This window comes from Pungitius pungitius, chromosome 9 (assembly GCF_949316345.1).
Source record: "Pungitius pungitius chromosome 9, fPunPun2.1, whole genome shotgun sequence".
Lineage (NCBI taxonomy): Eukaryota > Metazoa > Chordata > Actinopteri > Perciformes > Gasterosteidae > Pungitius > Pungitius pungitius.
Window position 1 is genome coordinate 15,142,275 of NC_084908.1, and position 21,112 is coordinate 15,163,386.

Sequence of the window (21,112 nt, forward strand, 5' to 3'; positions counted from 1 at the left end):
CGGATCATTCCAAGACAATTGGAACAAATACAAAAGCAATGCTCAAGAATGTCAAATAATCTGTGATTCAAAAGAACAACATATATGAACAACTTTTTTTATTGGATGCTGAAAGACAAGAACAAAAATAATCTTATATACATCTAGATTAAAAATGAAACTTTTAAAACGTGACACTTGAACACATGAGTGAACGTGGTAAAATAAACTTTGGCGAACATTTTGCATGTGAATCTTTTAAAATGTTAATAAAGCCAATATTTAACACGGTAATGAAACTTCCACTAAACATATGTACTTCAATAAATGGTAAGTAAAGATCCTACTGTCGATTATGTCAACGTCAATTTAAATGCAACGATTGAGTACATGAAGCAGACTTTTGAAAAATATAACCAGTCGGTGCAAATCCCGTCTCTGAGGGTGCTCATTAGAATCTAAAGGTCAAGGTGCTGCAGATCTACACGTTCTCCCTCCTTAAACAGTCATTACTCAAATTCAACAGGCGTGACAGGTTCCTTCTAAAAAGGGTAAAGATTACACAAAATAAAAATGATAAAATATGCAGTCTGTTCATCTCTGGAGTGGAAGGGGTTGATGGACTGAAACCATTAAGCAGCAACACTGACGGACACATGTCGCTAAAACAGGAAACCAGTGATCCCTCCCAGTCATCAAAGGTTGGTCCGTCCAGTCTGGACACAGCAGCAGAGGTCTTCTCTACAGGCAAGTAGGACATTCAAGTGGACTCTTCCTGAGCTTTTGCGGCACTAAAGTGAAAAGGAAAGAAATAGGTTAAGACGGTATGAGCAGTCCGCTATTGCTTCTTAGCTATTAAATTAAAAACACCTCAAAATATTCACTAACCAAAACCCCTGTTTACTGCATTATGAGCAACACCCTGCGGTTTGAGAAAATGAGTAACTGAGTATTACTGGATTTGCAAACAATAAGAAAGCCGACATTTATTGTGTCCAGGAAAACTCCACTTTTCTTCAGTGTTTCATCAACAGTTTGAGTAAAGCTTATATTCATCATTTTAATATGTCAGTCACATAAGCATATAAATAAATGAAAATAGGCTTGACCTCCAACTTGCAAAAGAGTTTATCAGCAAGTTTGTGCCGGATAAACTAATCTTTCTGCAAGCTTTTCTGAGATATCGCATTTACCAAGAAACCCCCCCGGGCCGCCGCCGCCACCGCCGCCATGACTCTAGCCGGAACAAAACCGATTTGCGCCGACGTCGCCTTGAGTTCGTGTTGGGTGAGCTACCTGTGATTGTCTCCCACCGAGGGCTCCTCGAGAAGTCTCTCCCTCTCTGGGTCCTGCCCCTTATCTTCAGGGCTGAGATCACCATTTGTCATCTTGTCTTCAGGCAGTGCACACACACACACACACAGACACACACAGTCAGACCTAAAGCACCACAAGGAGGAGAACTCGCAGGAGCATGTGATGCCGCACGCTAAGCTCCGGACCACAGTGAGAGAAACGGGATTTTCCGTCCATTCGGCGCGCCTTACTGTAGAAAGAGACCTTTCACCGAGGCACTTCTTAAGTGGAAGTGGAGGACGCACGCAGATTAAGTGAGTCAATAGAGCATCGACGTGCTTCTACCGAGAATGTCAACCACAGAGATCCTATGACGTGCTGGGATACGGAGCATCAACAGCGTCAATGTCGCTGCTGTCTGGTTGGTTGTTTCTCTCCTCCTCCTCCTCCCTCCCCCCCAATGTGACAAGTTGGCCTTATGACATAACTTTTAGCCATCTCTCGTTATTCAAACGGCCATGTGCTGAAATTCTTGTAAATAAAAAAATAAAAAAACACCCTGACGAGGTTTATATCCACGACAGCTACAAACGGGTCATTATTTTAGGTCGAGAAAACTATGTCCGTCTGTATAAATCTGTACCCCGAAAAAGGACAGTAGAAAGTACCCGAGGTGTTCTCCTTGGCTTGCTCCCCTCTCTTCAGCGCTCCTTTCTTGGCGTCCTCGTGCTGCCGTTGCTCGGCGAGGGACTTGTTGAGCACCTGGCTGAGCACACAGTCGCCTTCGCCGACCAGGAACATGCTCTTGAACTTGTTGTACAGCATGGTGGCCTTGTCCATGATGTCCTGGCTGGCCTTGAATCTGCGGATCTAAGAGACGGAAGAAGATGAAGAAGAAGAAAAAAAGAAAAAAAAACGAGCGTGGGTTTGATTGATCGACTTGAAGCGCTGGAACTGGGTTCTGGGCGTCGTACCTTCTTGAGGGTCGCTATCAGGTCGCTGTGTTTCTGCAGGTGCTGCGTGGTTACTTGGAGGGCGCCAATGTCATCCAATGCATCCAGGCACTTCTTCACGTCCTGGTGAGGGACGGCAAAAGTAACATGGAAGAGAGGTAAGAAGAAATAAATGCGTGAGCACATCCTTATCTAACCGGGCACTGCTTTAAATCACATGGGATAACTAATAAAAATAAAAACATGCATGACGTTGATTCTGAGATGATTAAGGAAAGGGCGACGGAGATGAAACAGACCAAATTGCAAAGAAGGTTTGGTTTGTTTGGCGCCTGAAGGGGCGCGACAGTGAACTGTGGAACTCACAGGGTTGTCTATTTTCAGGGAAATCTTGATCTCACTGTGCAGTCTCTGGAGCTTCAGGTCAGTGGACAGTTCTGTGGAAAAACAGAGTGATGGAAATGGTTTGGCTGTAAATTTGGGTTTTGGGGGCGACAGACTTTAATTGTACAATCCGGAGTTGTGTAATGGTAATAAAGCTCAGCCTTCTCCCTCAGCTGAACTGTGGACTGTGGAAATCGGGAGATTTCATGATTGCATTTTGACATTTGAACTGCAACACGCACCCTTTTTTTTGCCTCCTGTCCTCTCGTCATTTTTCTTCCCATCATCTTTGTTTGGCCTGTGAGACACAACAAACAAACCATGTCAGAAACACATCTAGTCCCTAAATAAGAGTTATTCCTTTGATATTCATGTTGGTTCTACACGTTGTGTGAATACGTACTCCCTCGGGTCCTCGGCTTTCCGCCGCCGCGCGTCCTTCTCCGTTTCGGAGTTTTGGTGTTTCTTTCGGCCTTTGTTTTTCTGACAATGGAAGAAATGGAAATGACGCAGCATGGAAGCGTCACACTGACAGTTGACACAGTTAACCGAAAAGGAGGAATCACAGCGCCTTACCTCTTCATCGTCAGAGCCTGAGGAGCTGTCGTCCTTCTTCTTCTTCTTGGCTTCGGGCTCTTTCCCCTCCGCTTCCTTTCCTTTGCCGTCCTCCTTCTTTCTCTTCTCCTCGTCTCCGCTCTTGGACTTGTCCTCTGCTGCCCTCTTTCTTTTTCTTTCGGACTCAGCGGTGTCCCTAAATGTGAGAGAGAAGAGGCGACGGGTTACAGGTGAGCTCTCCGATTGACGACCACGTGGTCAAAACTGAAGAACGCAAAATTGCCACACAAGCAAAGGAGCTGTGTGACACACACACACACACACACACACACACAGTTAATTTCCATGTAGTTACATTTCGCTTCCCGAGCCTTGCTGGTCCTGCTGCTGCTGGAGCAAAAGTAACTTCTCACTCTTTGGTTTCCTGCCTCTTCGTTTAGGACCTTCTGCACCTGGTCACAAAAACACAAAACACACACAATCCTAAATCCAGTTTGTGCAATTGAAACAAAATCAGATAGAAAACAAGCAGCAGAAAGTGATCCAACATCACAGCAAATCCTCATCTCACCTGAAGGACTGACAGGACTAGCGGGAGCATCGTGCTGTTCAGCCTCCTGCTCAGTATCACTCTGAAAGAAATAATAATAATAATTAAAAATACCACATCACACGATGCTTCCTACAAACCATTTTGTGAAGCATGGATACTCTGAAGGTGTACACATATTACCGACCTTTTTCTTTCTACCTCGCTTGGGTTTAGGAACATCTGTAGCTTCTTTCTGTGCAGAGTCCTATAATGAGACACCTTTTATCAACGTTTTCACACTCCGTAGTGTTGACTCTCTAGTTGTCTTTGGTACAACATCAGCTAAAGTGAAAGCCAGTTTCACGTGTCAAACGGTCAGCTTGGAATTCATTCGGTCTGTCCGCAGACTATTTGGACCTGTGCAGCGAGCTCAATTTAAAATACGGGGTCAATAGCACCATCCTGTGTACAACTGTGGTATTACACTGTATTAAGTATTAAATGTGCCAGTGTTTAAATTAACAATATTATATACACGCACACTAATATTTATGGCAGACAGCGTGTGAAGTTAGTGTACACAATCTCTAAACTTAACTGTTGGTACTAACAAAAACTGATCTACTTGTTTGTTTCCTCTGTCTTTGTGGGGCGGTTTCATCAGGATTTATTTATTTTTGCAGTTGTGAGACGCTCCAAGCACACTTCTAGAATTCATACTCAAGTTTGGGGTATACTTTGTATATATTGTTAGTAATTGGGAATCTGCTCGTCACTTAGAATATTGCATATTGCAGAGACCAAAGGGGGAAGGTACAAATGAAATAAAAATAAATAAATAAATAGTGGGTCTCATCCTAAGCAAAATACATACAGTCAAAACTTCCCTTTCTCCAAAGCACACAGAAAGCCATGCAAAATTAAAACAACATCAACCAATTGCAAACAGTAGCTTAGTGAATGTGTGGACAGGCAGAGGATGGAAATGGAAAGCAATAACGGAAGTTGACAGGTGGTTTCAGAGATCAAACCAAAAAGAAGAAAACACGCATCACCAAATCATTTTAGTCATCGTCACACAAAGATTTCATGTCCCCAACCTGAATCAATTGGATCAACACAAAGCTGTGCTTACCAGACCCGATCTACAATAACTCAAGCAACGCAGGGACTGACAGAAATAATCGGCCGAGTGACGTTAACACAGAAAACCCAGACTCAAATAGAAACACCAAGTCAAGTTTGTGGCCGCCGACAACAACTCAAACGGAAACAAACCACCAGTCGAACAAACCACCGAGTGTTGCATGCTTTCCCACAGGGAGAGGGTGAGGCGACCTGCGCCGCTTAACGGGACCCCAGCATGCAAAGTACGTACATCCTGGTTCTGAGGACCCTGCTCAGAGATCAGAGACCCTTCCTCCTCCTCCTCCTCCTCCTCCTCCTCCTCATTCTCATCATCCTGCTCAGCCTCACTTCCTGGAACCTGAATGCAACCCAAGACACAGCATTGGACGTCGTCGTGTGGTGGTGTAAACCATGGTTGAAAAGGGAGAAAAGTCAGCGAGCGTCCTTCTCGTCCACGCGCTGTTCTCGGGGCGCACGCGACGCCTTCTAGTGCAGCGCCACAAAGTGACACGAGTCACCTCGCGAGCCGCGGCCTGCTGCGCTGACGTGACGTTGAGTAATGATGCACGCACACATTGGAGAAAGAGCAGAGGTAAAACAGCAAAAGAAGAACAAAGCTGACGGCACGGCGACAAACCAGTAGCACATCAACGCGGTGAAGCTTTTATATTTACACGAGTCGAAAGAACAAAAAAAAAAAAAAAAAAAACGTACTTTGGGTTTCATCCCCTTATCATCTGCTTCCTCTTCTCCCTCCGGGCTGCTGTCCGAATCCTTGTCGTTGAAAGAATCCGGGGCGACCGGCTTCAAAAACAAAAACAAAACTATTGATTTAGACTAAATAACTAGAAGTGCCAAACAACAACAAAACATTTCATGCTCCCCCCCCACAAAGGGATGAAAATGTCCCCGGAGGAGACGTACCTTTGGTGCAGTGAGCTCAACTTTTGGGTTGTTCTCGATCTCCCACAATCCTTCATTGAAGCCTTTCCTCTTGTTGGGCTTGGCATACTTCTCTTTGTTGAGCTGGTACGGAAAGATATCTTTCGGGCCAAGAAACGCTCTGTTTGAAAGAAGACCATCTCGAATGTTTGCTGGTTGCGAAGCGATGGAATGTGTAGTGTGTGCGTCACGATGACAACTTCATTAACAAAATTGCACACTTATAATATTTTAAATATTAATACTATTAACTTACTGTGCTTTCAATCTAAAATAAAAGCTCACACCACAGATGTGAAACTACTTTCTTCTTCAGTTCATCTCCATTTGATGCCATAATTTAAACTAAAACAGGACATTACAAAGATTGACAGCGGTCGGTCACTAACGTTTCATGGGTGCCGAAGAAGAAGATGGGAAACTTGATGTTGGATGGCTTCACAGCACCGTCCGGGACTTCATCAATCTGGCAGAAGGACGAGGTAAACAGTTTAAAGTTACATTTATAGCCACGAATGACAGCAAAAACACACACACACAGGAAAACGAAGTGAAAACATTGGCGGTTCCTCAGGTGTGGTGGAGTCGGGGGCCAGTTATTGGGTGGATGTTTGCACGCGCACTTGTCTTGTGAGGCAGGTTTTAATTGCAATACAATGTTGCATCGCATTGGACGAAGATCCAGACTTACTCTGGCAGGCCAGTGCGGATAGCCCTTCATCTTGGCAAAGATCAGATCGCCCGGTTTCCAATCTTGAGTCATGCTGAACGTGTTGCCGAGCTGGAAAGAGAAGACGAAATGAAGTGAATACGCACCTCAACATGTTTGCCATGCGATACGTTTAATCAATAGTGAGGCGCATCTACTCGAGCCTGTGAAGCGTGTACACACCCATTCGGTGCAAGCATCTTCATCTGCGACCTCTAGTTTGTGAAGGCGTCTTTGAGGCTGCATATTACGTAATAATATTTCAGGTATTTGTTATTGCGGCACAAATTCTTACCAGGAAAACACAACGCTCCTTTCCCCTTGAGACGGATGCACGTTTTCTGCTCCCGCGCAGGTCGTCAACAGACTGTACCATTATATGGCAGGATGGGGGGGAGTCCATTTTATTTACTTATTTATTTAGGCTATATATCTGTTACGGACTAGAAGCCAACTATCTACGGTAATTTGGGAATATAATACATACTCTTGAAGTTATAGTGAAGCATTATTAAGCCGAGGGCAATTTAATGTGGGTGAGTAATTTAAAAAGAAAACCCGTAGCTCGTCCACTCGGGCGTTTTGGTTGACGTACGACTTTGAGAAAAGTGGGCGTCAACTTCCGCGCGTGCGCTGTCAAACCAGTCTTTAGCCAAGCTAAAAGTTGTTGCCATAGAAACTAGTTCGGGGACACCTGCAGTGAAATTCCTGCCAAAATTACACGACTCTTGAGATCGACGTTTAGTCGTATGTGTATAAGCGGTTAGATATACATTTTGGATTTTCTTTGTACCAAAAAAAATCCTCAGAGTGGGATTTCCGCTCCTCTTTACAGCTTGGTATTGATAACCGTACAGTGAGAACAACATGTAGAACATGACTCATATCCCTTGTAATGAAATGTGTTTCCTTTGATCACATTTCTAACACCTTAATTATTATTCGAATTATATATTATATGCATGACCGAGATTTCGGCATTCATTATTACTGACAAAACTAATAATTTCAAAATGATGGAAAAAATATGGAACATCTTTGGAATTAATTTGCACGGTATTTAGCGCCATCTTGCGGATAGATAGAGGGATGACATATAAACCGAGCAAAGCAAAAGCTCCTTGTTTTGTTATTTGATCCATAAAGACAAATGCATAAGTATTAGAAACAAAAAATTCACGTCCGCTTTTGGTGTTTAAAAAAAAATGTGTTAATGCTTATTGAAAGTTCATTCGATTGTATTTAGGGGATTGACTAAGTGCATCTCTCAAACAACCACATTTCTTTATTGTGATAATTGTTTCCTCGATTCATCGCTAAGTCCGTTAAACGTCAGACAGTCCTGGGAAATAGTCGTCACATTTTTCTGGACACATATTAGCTACAAATTCTCACACACGATGAGTTGGAATTGGATCCAATTTGAGGTTTTGCTGAAAAAATTAAAACAACTTGTGTTATTTAAAAAAATGTTTTTTTTCTTAATCAATCTGAAAAAAGCTTTTACTCAAGGGATAATTAAGGGTTTAAGAAGAAGAAAAATATCTATATGTAAAACAGCCAGCGGGCTCCAAAGAGCTTTATATTAACAAAACGCTGCAGATGGTGAAATTTCCGAAGGTGACCTCAACGTTTGTGGCCTGACACAAAGCACATGTAATCTTACATAAAGCCAAGTTTACTGCGTGCGCATGTTTTTGTGCCTGTGTGCACTTGTGTGTGTATGTGTGTGTGTGTGTGCTAAAGACAATAGGAGATGCTGATAGTTGAAGGACAGGCTCATCAGCCACAGGGACCCGCAGAGGGGGAGTAAGGGAGAAGAGGAGGCCGGGATGGGCCAGAGGCGAGCGGGTGAGACGAAAGGAGAAGAGAGAGGTGGAACCCAGGTCCATGGCCAGGAATAACTCACGTGAGCTACCAGGCCCCCTGCCCAGCCTGCGAGGTGAGAGACCTCGGTGTTGGACCCCAGCCAGCTTAGTGGGGTTCCTGCTCAGACGCACTGCTGTAACACAGGCCATGGATGGAGCTGCACGGAGATGACTGTGTGTGTGCGTGTATGTGTGTGTGTGTGACTACGACTGCGAGTGTGTATCCTTCACCCTGGCAGACGAGGTGTTGGCATAACATCCCAACCCACTCTGTCTCGGAGGGCCACAAAGTCCTACAATCCTTCCTCACTCATTTGTTAAAGCTGCCCCTCTTCTTTGCGGCGCCCTCGCTCACACGCTGGGAGACGCTACTTTATGTACGACCGGTGCCATTCAAAATCACCTCGCCGGTACTTTGCCGCTGCCCTCTGGAGACATTGTGGCGTTGAGGGCAACCCAGAAATAGGTTGAGGAGGGTTCGGGAAAAGGCGGCGCATTCTACATCGCACTGCGCCTTACAAAGAATTGCTGCACAGATGGATGCCGTATCGAAGCTGCTTCAGCAGCACAAAGACACACAAGTAGGTGAGCGGCAGGCTCATTTATCAAATAATCTGAGTACATTTGACCTGCTCACACACTTACAAATCTGCGCAAAGGTTGTCTGGCTAAAAAAGGTCCCTTGTAATGTTAAAGTAAACCAAGGCATTAACGCCTGTTATTTTAAATAATACAACAACAATATTCACATTGGGGAACAAATAAGGAAATTAAAATTTCAATTATATTGCCCCAAATCAGATATTTTGCCTCACAGAGCTTCTGCATAATACATACATAATACAAATACATACATAACATGATCTTTAAACACTTTTTTTGAAACAAGAACAAACTCTTTTAAACTTTTAAACAGGGAAAAAAGAAGAGACCCAACCTTAAATAACCTCATCTGCCATTACTCAGTCTTATCAATACTGGTGTAAATTATAAAAGGTATCTCTCCCTCAAACCATTGATTTGTTCGTCTTTTTACACTTTCCCTTGTGGCATCATCTGAAGGGCACCTACCCTCGACTTCAATGAGCGATGGTGTCCTTGAGCGTGTGTCTGAGCGTGTGTGTGTGTGTGCGTGTCATCCACATGGATTGGCATCTTTCCCCTTACAGTTGGCAACCCTTCAGCATGTTAGTGGAATGGACGGGGCCGCCACCGCAGGATGATGAAGTAGTTGCTCGACGGGTCAGACCATTCATTAGCACCACACCAATGTTTGTTGATAAATACTGCTTCATTTGGCAAGGACACGTCTGCGTAGTTGTCATACAGGGGCCTTCCTCTCGTGGCACAGGTCGAAGGCTTCTCCTTTTGAAATGTTACAATGGTTAAACAAACTGGGATTATTTAGACCAAGCGCTTATTCAACTTTCTCCGAAGGCTCTGGTGCAACACGGAGTGAGGATGGGAGAAAGGGTACCGTTTCTTTCTGTGGGAGGCGTCCAAGAGCTTCACACATTCACTGGCAAAGCTTAAAGAGGCAGGAGGGGAAGGGAAAGAGAGAGAGAGGGGGAGAGGGAGAGAGGGAGAGAGGGAGGGAGGGAGAGGGGGAGTGGGAGGGAGCAAGGGAGGAAGACAGTAAGAGTCAGGCCCTTGGACAGCAGGTGAGTGTGTGAATGCAGGGGATGACAGATGCTTCTGTCAGCGTTCCAACAGTCGCCGCTTTGTGGGAGCAGCGCAGATGCCACCCCCCCCCTACCCCCCCACCCCCCCCCCCTCACCCCTCCCTCCTTTCCTCTCTCGACAGGCTGTGATGTGGGGATAACAAGACAGGAGCAGTCCTCTCAGCAGTAAAGTGACCACACTGGCACGGTGCTACATGTGGACGGGGGGAGAGGGGGGGCGAGGTGATGGAGAGGACCAGGCCCGGGCCCAAAGCAAGCCTTGAGGAGGTCTCTACGACGGTTGGGGGGGGGGGGGGGGGGGAGGGGGGGAGTTATAAATGTTGGGGTCAGTGCAAGAGGACAGGAGAAAAGGGTTCTCTCTCCGAGCTGTGGGAACCAGCTGAGACGCCGGGGTCCGTGGCGGTCCTGCCTGTGAGGAAAGCAGATGTTTTCCACTCGGGGGTGTGCCAAGTTTGCAGAGCAACCTTCAGCAGCTTGGAGGTCAGGTCTTTAATAAGGGGGCTGAGTCGCGGGACATTTCGGAGGCAAATGCTTCAACTTTGATACAACTACATATTAATTACGGAGGTAGACCATAGGGCAGAGGGTTGTAGCGGAACATCCCACCCCACTGGCCTGGAGCCTCCGTCAGGCCGACACCAGCCAAGACTGTCTGGCAGATTTACCGGCGCGCCGGCACCGGCCCTCTCCTCCAACCATCGGATCGCTCCAATCTCAACCCAATCAATGTTGTTGATAAGGTTGTTTCTCAAAAGCAACAGTTTGGATCGCATTGGAAAATCAGACGTTGGTGTTTAAGGCTCCATCACTGCTGTTCTTGTGCTTAGAAGACTTGAGATCGGCCGTCGCCATTTGGCAGCCAGGGGTGGCAGTAAGTCTGAGTGCAAAAGAACAAAGAGGTATCTATTAACTTCTATGAAGAAAAGACACGCTGTGTAAGACGGCAACGCGGACAACCTGTCAATCAGAAGGTAGCCCCGCCCTAAAGCATCCCTGCTCAATGGTATAACCTGCTGTAAATAAGAGCATCAATAACTAAATGAACATCATGACGATTTGAAACTAGCGATTGAGACTATAAACTTGTTGTCGATGTAACCGAACAACCAAATGCATCCAGAAAGATGTAAGAACTCTGGCTTACATCTAAACAGAGCTAAAGGGAGAGTGAATATTAGACTAAACATTCACCTGGTTGCTCCGTAAAATGATCCCCAGAGCAACTTTTAAAGATGATAATCCATCGATATTGCGAATACAGCTTCATACGTTGCACTCAGGATTAAAAAAAATGCAGGATTGCACAATATTTGTAATGTTAATTACCCAAGTGATTCAGATAATTAACGTCTTACTCACTTTGGAGGCAATTTTTTTGTTTTCGCTGCGGAATCCAATTCCAGCGGCTTTCACCAAGCCGTCCATATGAACTGTGGGAACCTGTTTCAGCAAACAAGCTCACAAGCCAACTGTATGGTACTTGCCCTGCATCGAATAACACAGAGACAAAATAAATGAGTGTGGAGAAACTCAAACGTACAAAAGCCAGGGTGACCCAGATACTTTTCTCAGGAGGCAAATAGTGAGTGAATATTGGGTTATTGTTATTGTAAAGGTGGTGAGAAGCGGTAGAAGAAGGGGGGGGGGGGGGGCTCTTGTGGTTCAGTCATATGTTAAGTAACAGTCACACATCAATTAACAGCACTTAACAGTGTTGCTCTCACTTTGTTTTCATGTGTTTTTCCAGCTTCACCTAAGCACTGGAAACACTCAAATGTTTTTTTAAGATCAGCAACACATCATCAGCACCTTTTATTGTAGTAAGTATATATATATATAGATAAAGGACAATTTGAAAAACTGCGCTGCTGTACGAAATAGGACAATTAGTTTCATCATGGAGCCACAGTGATTACAAAAAAAGTGATCCTAAGACTTTATCACTTCCCAGCCCGATGACTTAAGAAGGGAGTTTCACCTCGGCTCAACCTTTGCATTGATTTTCCAGAGAGTGGGAGATCCAGGGATTACTTTGGAGAGCAGCAATGAAGACCGAGCTTATTGGGTCTTTTTTGTATTTGGCAAATGGGCTTGACAAAGATGGAGGAGACAAAATCTAGGGCTTACAGCTGCGGCACCCAATCGGGGGAACTTGAAAGCAGCGCTGGGATGGGAAGCTGGGAGAGAGGGCACCTCATTTAGGAGCGGTGAATTTGGACAGGGGGCATGGGGAAATGCTTTAACGTAAACCGCAGAGGCCCCAACAATTCGTCAGGAATTGAGACGTTTTAAACCTTTAACCGGGGACTGTGATCAAAGCGGCAGCGGGAATCCTCACTTGAGTGTGAAAGCGGAACGGCAGGGGGAACAGAGGGGATTGTGGGGGATCACGGCAGGTTGAAAACGTAAAATCAGCACATTAGCTTTATAAGAGCGTCAGAATATAGGATGATCAGGGGATCATTGGACCCGTGGGGCACCGGAAGAGAATCCTGTGTGTACCAAGCGGAGCGGAAGAAAAAGGAGGCCACTGCTCAGAGGAAAGCTTCCCTTATCAAAGGTGCGGTTAGAGTGGGAATAACGTTGCTCAATTCATGGAGAAAATGACTTCACGCACAGGTCGGGCTCGACTACGACTCAAAAGGACGCGCTGCCGCTTGCAAATGAATGAAACGGCGCGGCCCCCGCTTTAAAAACCCAGTCACATTACAAACGAGCAGCTTTCATCTGATCAAACTTTCCCCTCCAAAGTTCAGCTGCACAGTCATTTACGATTCTGACGGCCATTTCATCTGATCAGAGAGAGAGAGAGAGAGAGAGAGAGAGAGAGAGAAAGAGAGAGAGGTGCCTACAAAACAGTTCATCCTCAAAACCTCCCTCTGCCATACTCTGTGATCTGACGCGCAGCAGGTCCAGGTATGGACCTCACGTCTCCTTCTCTTTTCAAACCCACCTCAAACACGGCACAAATTAGTCAGGTTGCCCCCCTCCTCTCCTGCTACCCCCCTCGCTGCAGCCTCTCCCAGTCGCGGGGGCAAATTCAGAGGAGCACTAGCCCTGGGTAGCAGGGGTTCTCGCTATGCTGAATTATAAATCAAAGAGCACTTACATGAAACCACTTGCTAATTACACGTTCACTCCGCTCCGTTTTTCTCTCTCCGCGTCGCGTCGCTTTGCACTGTGATCACTGGGAGGCGCTGAAAGGTACAGAGACCTGAAACCCGGCTTTGGTGTAACCACGGCTAAGTGACTTTCCTCTGATAAGCACATGCTACATTGATGTTAATGGCCACCACTTTGGGCCCTGTCCTTGATGTGCTCTCCCTCGCTGATACGCCCAGAATAGAGGCCAAACTGCACAGCTTGTGCGTCTCATCTCCCGCCGTACCTTCGCTTTATGATGCTTTTATCTGTAAAATCCCACCTTGCCCTGCGCGGTATTTGTGACTTCTTCATCCCCTTCTCGTCCTCTGAGTGTCATTCTCCTCCCCCCCCCCCCCGTTTTTTTCTTCTTCTGCGAGGATAACCAATTCATCACTGACCAAAGGAGGGCCTTCACTTTTTCTGTTTTCCAGGCTCTCCCAGCGTACGCTACTCCGCTAATGAAAGAGGGTGCGGCGTCCTGGTCAGTCCACCGAGACATTCGGGGGCAAGAAGTCCAGTTCCGAGTCCGACTTGGGGAAATAATTACCCCTCCGGTGGACCACTGAGAGGAGCCCCTACATCTGGCCGCAGCACCTCACACTCTGTGGACTTTCCCGTATGGGCCTGCGGCGCCCCGGGCCCCATCGTTAGGGAGGACCCCGAAGCTGGATGTCATACGACCCCCAAAAAAAGGGGGTGATGCGAAGGGGGTCGTCTCAGCATGCCTTGGCCGGGGCAACCGGTGTCTTGGCGAAAGGACACGAGAACCGGAGCCAAACTCAGCAGAGGTGAGGAGGAAATTGGGAGACGGGAGAGGAGGGGCTTTGACAGGAAGAGGAATGAGCTGTCAGGGAGGGGGAAATAACGAGGGGGTAGCGGGCAGCAGGTGACCCGCTGCAGGGCTGCCTCGTAGGGACAGTGACCGGCTGACCTCTGGACGGGCTCTCGCGGCGGCCACCCACTGGTCACCTACTTCTGCACTGTCACGTCACACGAGAGGCCCAACATGAGGGATCGGGAAGCAGACGCCTTTTAAAAAGGAAATCAAAGCGTTGATGAGCTTGAACCAGAGGAGGAGCTTTGGGTCAAAGAACTGGAGCAAAGACATTCTGTCATTTTCATTTAATTTGCGGCCGATATTCTACAAACCACTATGACTGGCATGTTCAGATCCCACTTCTTTTCAAAGTATAAATTTGAGTATAATAATGACACACTTAAACAAGGGATTTGAATCATTTCAACTCCCTCAAAAAATGGAAATGAAAATTTTTAAATGAAAAATAGACTTCAGGCCCAAAACAATAACCTGATATTTCTGGTACTCTGAAACTCCATAAATTGAAGCGCTTATCCCCCCCAAAACTCCCTGTGGCTGTTTTTTCCTCTTTCCTTCCTTCCTTTTTTTTCATCGAAAATCAGTCTCTCAGTTTCTAATGTAATTTACTTCAGTGAGATTCCTGGGATGCCATTCATTTTCTTTATCCGTTTCTGGTATTGGTATTGATTGTATTTTGTACTTGTTGTTCCAAATGGAATTGAATTGTTACACTGTAGGATGTTACATTGAATTCCAAAGGTATCCTCTAAAATAAAGAGTCAGTAAAGAAAGTGAGGGACTCATCAATTAAATGCAATGGTTCACAGTGAGTAATCCGATTTACTTGTGAATCAATCCAAGAGGATCCTGGAGACTTGTAGCATCAGTGTGGCTCACGTTCATATTGATTGGATTGCAGTTTGAGGTGTGCGAAGGGGCCCCCCGGGGACACGGTGGCCCGCTGTTGTGAGACAACAGGGCCCAGTTAAGAAGTTTATGACTTTGTGCTTGCGGAAGGGGCTCTGCGCCCCTCTCACAATCACATCCGTAACCGTATCCCATAATAGTCAGGCTTCTGCCGCGAGGAGAGGTGACAGCAGGCCAGGCTGGGGTCGTCACGGCGATGGCCGGTGTGGAAAGCCGATACTCGGTGAGGCCGGGGGGGTGGGGGGGAGAGAGGGGAGGGGGGGGAGAGAGGGGAGGGCGCGGAGCGAGGGGTGAAGGAAGAGCGGATCAATTTTACTGTTTGATCTAGCGCAGCCTCTGAATAAATGCATATTTTAAGATGGCCTGTTTTCTCTCTCTCTCTCTCTCTCTCTCTCTCTCTCTCTCTCGCTCCGTGCAAACATTGACATTCCTCATGTTGATTCCTGACTTTTTGTGGATAGAGACCTTATGTTATCCAACATCTTGGACTTGTTATTCCTGCAGCGGTTTTCCTGCACCTCTGCAGCTGGGCTTAAGGCGGCTTCGCGCCGGGCACCGAAGGTTGCGGCTCTCGGGCGCTGCTGCTGCTGCACAAACACAGACGCCAGTTGTTCTGGCCGCCATCCACACACACACACACACACACACACACACACACACCTACAAGCACACCTTTTCATGGCGTCCACACCCGGCCAAAGTCACGTGGGCTCACGCTCACTTTTTCAAATATCACTTTCCTTCCCGACTGCGCAGACGCAGACACTCCAGGGCACTTTTTTCTTTTCACGTATAGCTCAAGGAGAGAAGACAAACTTCATTTCTTTATTCAATGCTCACTGATGCAAGGGTGACGTAAGGCGAACCAACGCTCGGACAGTTGCCAACACGTATGAACAAACGGTAAACACAGTTGCGTTGGGTTGCGTTGTTCGGCTGCAGCTCTGCTGTCAGACAAATTGTTATGAATGTTGGTGTTACGGTGAAACACAAAAAGCCTCTTACTCCTAATGTGCGAACGGATCGTATCTGTTTTGAACTCACTCCGAAGGGTCACTGATTTCCTTTGTGGCCATTAAACGGTTAATATTTGGTCATGAAGACATTCCTGGTGCTTGGGTTTAAAACCCACAGCGAGCCACGAGTCGGGGAGGATTTTACAGCTCACTCCTCCTCCTACATGGCTATTCATGATACATCCCTCCCTCCCTCCCTGCAGTCCTTCTTGTCCTTGGTCTGGTTTAGAAGAAGAGCCACTGCTGCCATAATTATGATTTCATTCTCAACTCCTTTAAAATCGTCGGATTAAAGTGTTTCAAGGTTGAACACATTGGAAATAAAGAGGGATTTGAGGGAGAGTTGATGAATTACCCCGAACGGGCATTTGTCTAAATCATTTATTGTCTGTGTGATATTCAAGATATGTGGTGATTAGCGATTAAAAAATCTTGAGGTTGGGGGGCGGGGGTGGGCTATTACGTTCTATATAGGGAATGTCCAATAAAAAAAATAAAAGTGCTTGTCAGCGCATGGCTCTGTAATGTGTGTTCAAAAGGCATATCCCCTCATTGATTAAGATGCATAAATGATGTTGTTGACTGAGTGTGAAACGGTTTCATTTTCTAGAATTCTTCAGTAGTGCTGCAACACTCACAGCAAGATCAAATTAAATTACACAAGTTAAAGGAACCAGGGATCAGCGGCGTAATGGCTCCTCTGTTCAGATTGTCCTGTTTAATAAAAAAGGTTTAACATAAAATATATTATTATATATTATATATTATTGAGAATATGTGTTTCACTTTGCTGACCGGCAAACATAATTTGATAAAACAATACCAACTTATATTAGCAAATCACAGCTTGTTATTATAATAATGTGACATTAAAGGCACAATCCAAATCTCAAAAGTGATCAAAAGGGTTTCTCCTAAATACAGAAATATATACACAGCACTTTTAATATCATGCTGCTGCTTCCAAGATCAATAATGATCTTTGAATCTCAGATTAAAGGCAACATGAGTGAGATCTATCCATAAAAAAAATGGAAATTTAAAAATGCACAAACTTAATTACAAATGAGAAACCCTTTGGTTGAAAGTAAGTTTCCAAATGGTTTTTGAGTTGACATTGTTTTCTCAACAACTAAATCTCATTTACTGCCTTTCATAGACTCTTCATTGACCACATGTTTTGTATTTAAAAAAACTTTACTTTAAAAATCTACTGGCACCAAGATGCGTAGTGGGAAAAGCACAATATTCCCTGAGAAGTGTAGAGTAGAAGCAGGTATATCAAATAAAAGTACTCAAATAGGGTATGAGTACCTTCTATTTTATTATCCATAGATTGCATATATATAGAACTCCTGAGATGTATGAGTGGAATAAACTCAATTGACATGGTCACAAAAACTAAGGATTACTGCTTAATCTGTGTTTCACTTTGTCAGTAATGTGGTGATACCTCCAGAGAGTGCATGTTAGTATGTTTGTACGTGTGTTCGCCAATGCAATTGAATTTTAAACCACGGTAATAAAACTGAATGATCCACACCCAGAGGAATATTTGACATATGGAGAGAAGTGGGGGTGCTTATGGGATTCCACTCCGTCAATATGGATCTTATTAATACCACTCAGCCTTTCCATTTTATGTGTGTTTGCGCATGTGTGCAGGTTTTCACTCTTTTCTGGGAAGCACTCCTCTGTGTGCACTGTGTTTGGTATTCTACTGTTCCCATGCAGCCTAGCGTGCGCGTACTCTTGTGTACTTTTGTGCGCGCCTGATCCTCACAGGAGCTGCCGGTGGAGCATAGTGTGCGACCTGCACCGGCCCTCTGCAGCATGACTGCGAGCTAATAACGCGGCAGGCAAGGGGGGCCCGCGGGACCGCCTGTGTGCCGGCCCCCTGTGCCCCGCGGTTCCTGTGTGCCCCGAGAGGGCTCTCTCGCGCCCGACCCCATGACCCCGTCCTGAGCTAATGAGCGGGTAGGACGGCAGATCCGGAGGGCGGCTTGCAACACCTGACTTTTGCCTTCGGCTTTCAGAAGAGGACATTCTGGGCCCTTTGCTTAAAGACTGTGAAGAAGGCGGCTCCGTATGAATGTTTTTCTGCTCCGAAAATTGCAGGCGGCGGCCAGGGAAACATGCAAAATCACCAGATAGGGCCGCATGAATAATTCACTGACATTAATCATCACATGCCCGTGTCTCAGTTTGGGGCCTTTGCTGAGGGCATGTTAATGTGACTATGTCTGCGAGGACAACCCCTTGCTTTTCTTTCCCGCCTCCATCCTTTTCTCCCTTCATGGGACCAGCCACTGCTACCAGCCGGCCACAGCCACAGGGACCTAATTAACACAACATAAATGATGGGATGCTGATGAAGCAGTCACTGGTGCCGTCGCAGGGCAGCGCGCTGCTGCGCCGGCTTTCGCTGTCCACACAGTAGTGCGACGTGGCCGACCGTGTTACTTGGTAGAGGGAGTCTGTTTTGCTCGCTTGCAGAGATGTGGGAAAGAGACACGTGTGTGTGTGTGTGTGTGTGTGTGTGTGTGTGTGTGTGTGTGTGTGTGTTCATCTCTGGCCAATGCCATCTCAGTGAGGGTGTGATTAACTCGGCTGGCAGTTCACAGAGACTGTACTAATTACTGCTCCACACATTTGAATAACACCACTGCAGAACCAGCATCTTTTCATCTTCATTTCAACATTGTTTGGAATTCATTTTTTGATTAATAAACTTGCAGAATTTATGGGAATAATATTATAAAAATATTACAAACACTAAGAGCAACCTAAGGCCACTGAAAACAATTTGGAGTGTGATTTTTCCACCCATGGTTGAGCTGTTAGACGGCTTGGAGTTTGCGTTAGGAGGAGTATACCGTGCAGAAAAATAATATTTATTTGGTAACTGTATTGTCCTCACTCTCCGGTTATATAGGAGGAGGCGCACAATGTAAATAAAGGGGAAGTGTGTTATGTTCTTTGGCTTTTAGGATCAGTAAATATCTGTATTTGTGTACACAGAGACACCCGGCTGTCTGGATTCAAGACATTTGTCCTCTTGGAGAGTGAACATTGCAAGGCTCAAAACAATTCCCCCACCAGTCGCAGATGTTTGCTGTTTCATTGCACAAACAGCAATCCACACTAGGAACATGGTGACAGCGCTCCTCTGTGGCTTTATTGCAAACACAGGAGCCTATTGCACACATTGTCTTGTGCCGCTTGTTTTACAGGTAAACGTGTAATATAAAGGAAAAAAAATCTCAAGCCACTCCCTGTCTTGTTAGGGCGGCTCACAGAAACATTGTCATCATTTCTAGCCAAGCTCGGCTGACGTCAATGCAGCTATACAGGTTGTTGTGAATCAATTTGCAAAAAATAACACGGTAGTAATTTATTTTAGCGATCAGGCAATTTTAAGACGGTTATACAATTACACTCTTGATACATTTTCAACAACGTGCAGCCTACTGCTCTTGAATAAAGAAGTAAGGTCCGGACTATTTCTTGAATGATTTGCCGCAATTTATGTGCCGCATGTCTTTTTTCGCCTTAAAGTTAAACTGTAATATTGAGGGAAAAAAAGTCTTTACAAGTGTCGGGAACAGGCTCGGGAGTAAAAAGAGAGCAAAAAAAGAAAAATCAACGAGGTGGTGGTCGATAAACTAAGACGAGATGGGAATGGAAGTTTGGAGCCATCCGTTAACCTCCAGCAATTGAGGAGACAAACCTCGGCCGTGGTTAATGTAGACATGTGGAGGAGAGGCGGTGGTCTTAAACAACACAGAGGGCATAATAGCTGGTTCAGAGAAATAAAGTGAACGAAACGGTGCGCTAATGAGCCGTGAAAAGGAGGAACCCACTGGCACCAACATCTCTGCCAAAAAAAGCAAGCAAGTAAATATAAAAATAAATAAATAAACAACCAAACAAAGACTATTCCAGGAGCTCTTGGCTCTTGAGGAGAATCAGGCAGTGCTCAGGTAGCCTTGTTCTCTGTTTATCCAAGAACAACAGAGAAATGCACCGAGGTGTGTTCCTCCAGATGCATTGTGGGCATTGCCCACGGATGCGCTGTTTGATTTGCGCTCGGCCTTGCTGTTGTGCTTGTCTGTGGGCTCTTGACATGTGCACTGCCGCATGAATAATTGAGGCCTCGCACGCAGTCAGGGTCCAGCAAGCACTGCTTGCTCTCTCGCTCTCTCTCTCTCTCTCTCTCTCTCTTTCGCTTTCCCTCAGTCTTCGCTTTGCTCTCTCTCTCTCTCTCCCCCTCTCTCGACCTCTCCCGAAATCTCTTTGTCTCATTTTTCTTTCCACTCGAGTCAGTCCTTGACAGGCTCAGCCTTGAAGGTGTTGTGACACTGACGTTTTAGTGAGATTATAACTGAGCCATATTGTGTGTTGCCCCTGTCATCCAGAACTTCTCTTTTGCAGTTAGTTCGCTATAGCGGTAATAACCTAAATTCTTCCCTCTGGCCCCTCGACTTAAGTAATATCTGTTTAAATCATATTAGCAATAACTGGATACCTGAGAGACGGTATATATAAACAACCGATTTTTGATAACAAATCCATGCACCTTTTTAATATTGTGTCCGTGTCCTGATAAATGATGTCCCGGGTCCTGTTTACTCCACGTTGCAGCTGCTTTGACTGACGCACGCTAGGCGGGTGCTCCCGCCGAGTCCACACCCACAAGTCTAAGCTGGAGGGCGCGATAAAGAAAAAAAAAGCTGCACCTGGGTCAGACTGTTGATGAAGACACGCTAAATCAATGAGAAAAGACTAGAGGAGGTGAGAATATATGAGTGGTCTTTCGGTCTGTATCTCCCTCCCACTCTCTCTTACTCCCTCCCCTTGCTTTCTGCTTCATACTCAGGCCGGTGCAGTTATCATCCCCAGCAGATAAACAAGTCTGGCTGCCAGATATAACTCCAATATGTGAAACTCAATCATAACTCCGGAAACCGACTGGGAATATGGAAGGAGGAAAGAGGAAAATGAAAGCTGCCATGCCCACAGGGCAAAACCCAAGGTCCCTTTTGGCAAAGTAAAGCTCCCTCTCTTCCGTCTTTTCCATCCCTTATTTATCTTAGAAAGTAAAAAAAAAACTGACCCCCCCCTTTAAATTTTTTGTGAGCATGATCTCGGTTGTTACAGTACGCAGCAGAGAAGAT

General features: G+C 45.7%; 1 protein-coding gene across 4 annotated transcripts; it reads right to left on the reverse strand.

Annotated features, from left to right (window-relative positions):
- Positions 1-83: 83 nt before the first annotated feature.
- On the reverse strand, positions 84-6,881 carry psip1a (PC4 and SFRS1 interacting protein 1a). Of its 4 annotated transcripts, none has more exons than XM_037472542.2 (17): positions 6,774-6,881; positions 6,461-6,550; positions 6,159-6,235; positions 5,752-5,890; positions 5,542-5,631; positions 5,078-5,185; positions 3,905-3,964; positions 3,739-3,799; positions 3,523-3,619; positions 3,189-3,363; positions 3,016-3,095; positions 2,855-2,910; positions 2,595-2,665; positions 2,250-2,351; positions 1,944-2,145; positions 1,276-1,372; positions 84-770 (listed from the first exon to the last, which is right to left on the reverse strand). In XM_037472542.2, the coding sequence occupies exons 1-17, from the start codon at positions 6,879-6,881 to the stop codon at positions 740-742; spliced, it is 1,644 nt and encodes a 547-aa protein (XP_037328439.2). In that variant the 3' UTR covers positions 84-739. The 4 variants fall into 4 exon arrangements, with proteins under 4 accessions (XP_037328439.2, XP_062420416.1, XP_062420417.1 ...); XM_062564432.1 differs by having other exon boundaries at positions 6,662-6,821; XM_062564433.1 differs by lacking the exon at positions 5,078-5,185.
- Positions 6,882-21,112: the final 14,231 nt, after the last annotated feature.

Coding starts and splice junctions, on each gene's coding strand:
- psip1a (XM_037472542.2), bottom strand. CDS start 6,881: ATGGACTCCCCCCCATCCTGCCATATAATGGTACAGTCTGTTGACGAC. Junction 5,632..5,751: donor TTGAGCTCACTGCACCAAAG/GTACGTCTCCTC, acceptor TTGTTTTTGAAG/CCGGTCGCCCCGGATTCTTT. Junction 3,620..3,738: donor TAGTCCTGTCAGTCCTTCAG/GTGAGATGAGGA, acceptor TTTTGTGACCAG/GTGCAGAAGGTCCTAAACGA.